General features: G+C 43.2%; 1 protein-coding gene across 1 annotated transcript; it reads left to right on the top strand.

Annotated features, from left to right (window-relative positions):
• Positions 1–1,297: 1,297 nt before the first annotated feature.
• On the top strand, positions 1,298–1,697 carry LOC114578415 (the record flags this gene model as incomplete). Its single annotated transcript, XM_028691584.1, has 1 exon — positions 1,298–1,697. A coding segment is annotated over exon 1 (400 nt), but the record flags the coding sequence as incomplete, so codon positions are not given.
• Between the last annotated feature and the right edge of the window lie 912 nt (positions 1,698–2,609).

A 2,609-nucleotide genomic window follows, 5' to 3' on the forward strand; every position in this document is an offset into this window, starting at 1 on the left:
GGGTAACCTACCAACGGGCCATGACCCGTATCTTTGATGACTTAATTCATAATCAATTTGGGTGCTATATTGACGATTTAGTTGTCAAGAGCAAGGTCAAACAGGCTCACCTGTATGACTTAAGAGTTGTATTTGAGTGGTTGCACCGCTACGATTTAAAAATGAACCCCTTGAAGTGTGCCTTCGGCGTCACCTCAGGGAAATTCTTAGGATTCGTAGTGAGGCACCGCAGAATCGAGATCGACCATGTTAAAATCGAATCCATCTTAGATATGCCATCTCCTAAAAGCCTTACCCAGTTACGGTCTCTACAAGGTAGATTGGCGTATATAAGGAGGTTTATTTCAAATCTTTTCGGGAGATGTCAACCCTTTTCTGTCCTTGCGAAAAAAGACACTAATTCGTATGGGATGAGAAGTGCAAAAATGCTTTCGATAACATTAAACAATACCTTTCTAACCCACCAGTTTTGGAAGCCCCAATTCCGGGAAGGCCATTAATTCTCTGCACTGCAGCCTTAGACGAGTCTTTAGGCGCCCTGTTGGCTTAAGTCAACGACGAAGGGAAGGAGAATGCTCTATATTACCTTAGTTGAAGACTTCTTCCTACTGAAATTTGATACCCATCAATTGAGAAGCATTGTCTTGCTTGAGTTTTTGTAGCTCAGAAACTGAGGCACTACATGCTCTCCCACTCAATCACTTTGATTTCAAGAGTTCATCCTTTGCAATATCTTATGACCCGACCTACGTTTTCAGGACGTTTAGCCCGTTAGTTTGTGATATTACTACAATTTGAGATTACTTTCACTCCCCTTCGTGCTGTGAAAGGACAAGCCGTCGCCAATTTTCTAGCAGCACACTCGCTGCCGGTTGATTCTCCTCTGAACGATGATCTACCCGACGAACAAATCATGAGTTTGAGGGAGTCTGACGAGGCCGTCTGGGAATTGTATTTTCATCGAGCAGCATCCTCCCGTAGGAATGCGACCCAACAATCTATAATTCTTGGAAAGGCTGGAGTTGGTCTAATTTTTATAACGCCAGAAAAAGGAATGATGCATTTTTCTTACCATTTATCGGAGCCCTGCACAAATAACGAAGCTGAATACGAAGCTCTGATAACCGATTTGGAACTTGAAATTCTAATGGAAATTAAAGAGATTAAGATCTTTGGAGATTCCCAGTTGGTGATTAACTAAGTGGCCGGAACTTATAAAGTCTTGAATCCTAGTCTCCTAAGATACCACCAGTATACACTTCACTTGTTGGAACAAATTCCTACTGCCACTTTGTATATGGTTCCCCATGGAAGTAATTCCGCAGCGGATGCCTTAGCAAAACTTGCAAAGGAATTTGCATGTCTTGAGGAAGATTCCATCCCTATAGAGATCCAGGGTCATAAAGCCCTCTCTCTTACAGATTTGGAACACATTAGTAAGACTCCCCTTAAGATCCTTTCTGCCTCTTCGACAACCGACGAAGAAGGCGATTGGAGACGACCCTTAATCGACTATCTTAAAGAAAGGAAGCTTCCCCAGGATAAATCACTCTCCAACCAGATTAAGAAATGTGCCCTATCATACGCACTAGTCAACAATTTGTTATACCGTCGGTCCTTCGATCACATGTGGCTGCGCTGTTTGGACCAGCGAGAAGCCCTAAAGATTGTTAATGAGGTTTATTCAGGACTATGCGGTACACATCAATCGGGTCCAAAAACGAAATTGAAAATTAAAAGACTTGGATACTACTGGCCTATAATGATTGACGATTGCATAAATACTGCAAAGAACTGTCATCAATGTCAGGTCCATGGTGTGGTTTTACATCAGCCGCCTAATGTGTTACACCCTACGATAGCCTCGTGGCCCTTCGAGAGTTGGGGCAAAGATATCATTGGGCCGGTTGACCCTCCCTCCGGGAGAGGTCATCGTTTCATATTAGCAGCGACTAATTACTTTTCAAAGTGGGCGAAAGCAATTCCCCTATGCAACGTAACATCACACCATGTCTTAAAATTCTTTCGTGACCATATCGTATATCGATTCGGCGTACCCCGTAAAATTATATCCGATAATGGGTCCACATTCAAGTCTACAAAAATCAACAGTTTTGTGAGATGCCATAATATTGATTGGAGATACTCGATGATCTATTACCCTCGGGCAAATGGATTAGCCGAGGCCTCCAACAAAACCTTGGTGCAAATTGTTAAAAAAAACCCTTGATGATAACAAACGACAGTGGGATGAGCAGTTGGTGGAAGCTTTATGGGCTTATCGTACCACTTATAGAACCCCGACCCAATCCACCCCGTTTGCACTAGTGTATGGATCTGAGGCCATTCTACCCTTAGAAATACAAATCCCTTCGCTCAGGATTGCAGTTTACAATCAGATTACAAATGACAAAATGTAAAACTGCGGTTGGAAGAACTCGAAGGCCTTGAAGAGCGACAGCTCCAAGCTCAACAAAGTTTAGAGTTGTATAAGTCCAGTATGGTTCAAGCCCATGATAAGCTAGTGCGACCTGGGACCTTCCAAGCGGGAGACTTGGTGTTGGTCCTTCGGGGCCTATCTTAGCCCATCAAAAGTTGGGAGGCAAATT

The sequence above is a fragment of the Dendrobium catenatum genome, unplaced genomic scaffold (assembly GCF_001605985.2).
Source record: "Dendrobium catenatum unplaced genomic scaffold, ASM160598v2 original_scaffold_17779, whole genome shotgun sequence".
NCBI classification, from domain to species: Eukaryota; Viridiplantae; Streptophyta; class Magnoliopsida; order Asparagales; family Orchidaceae; genus Dendrobium; species Dendrobium catenatum.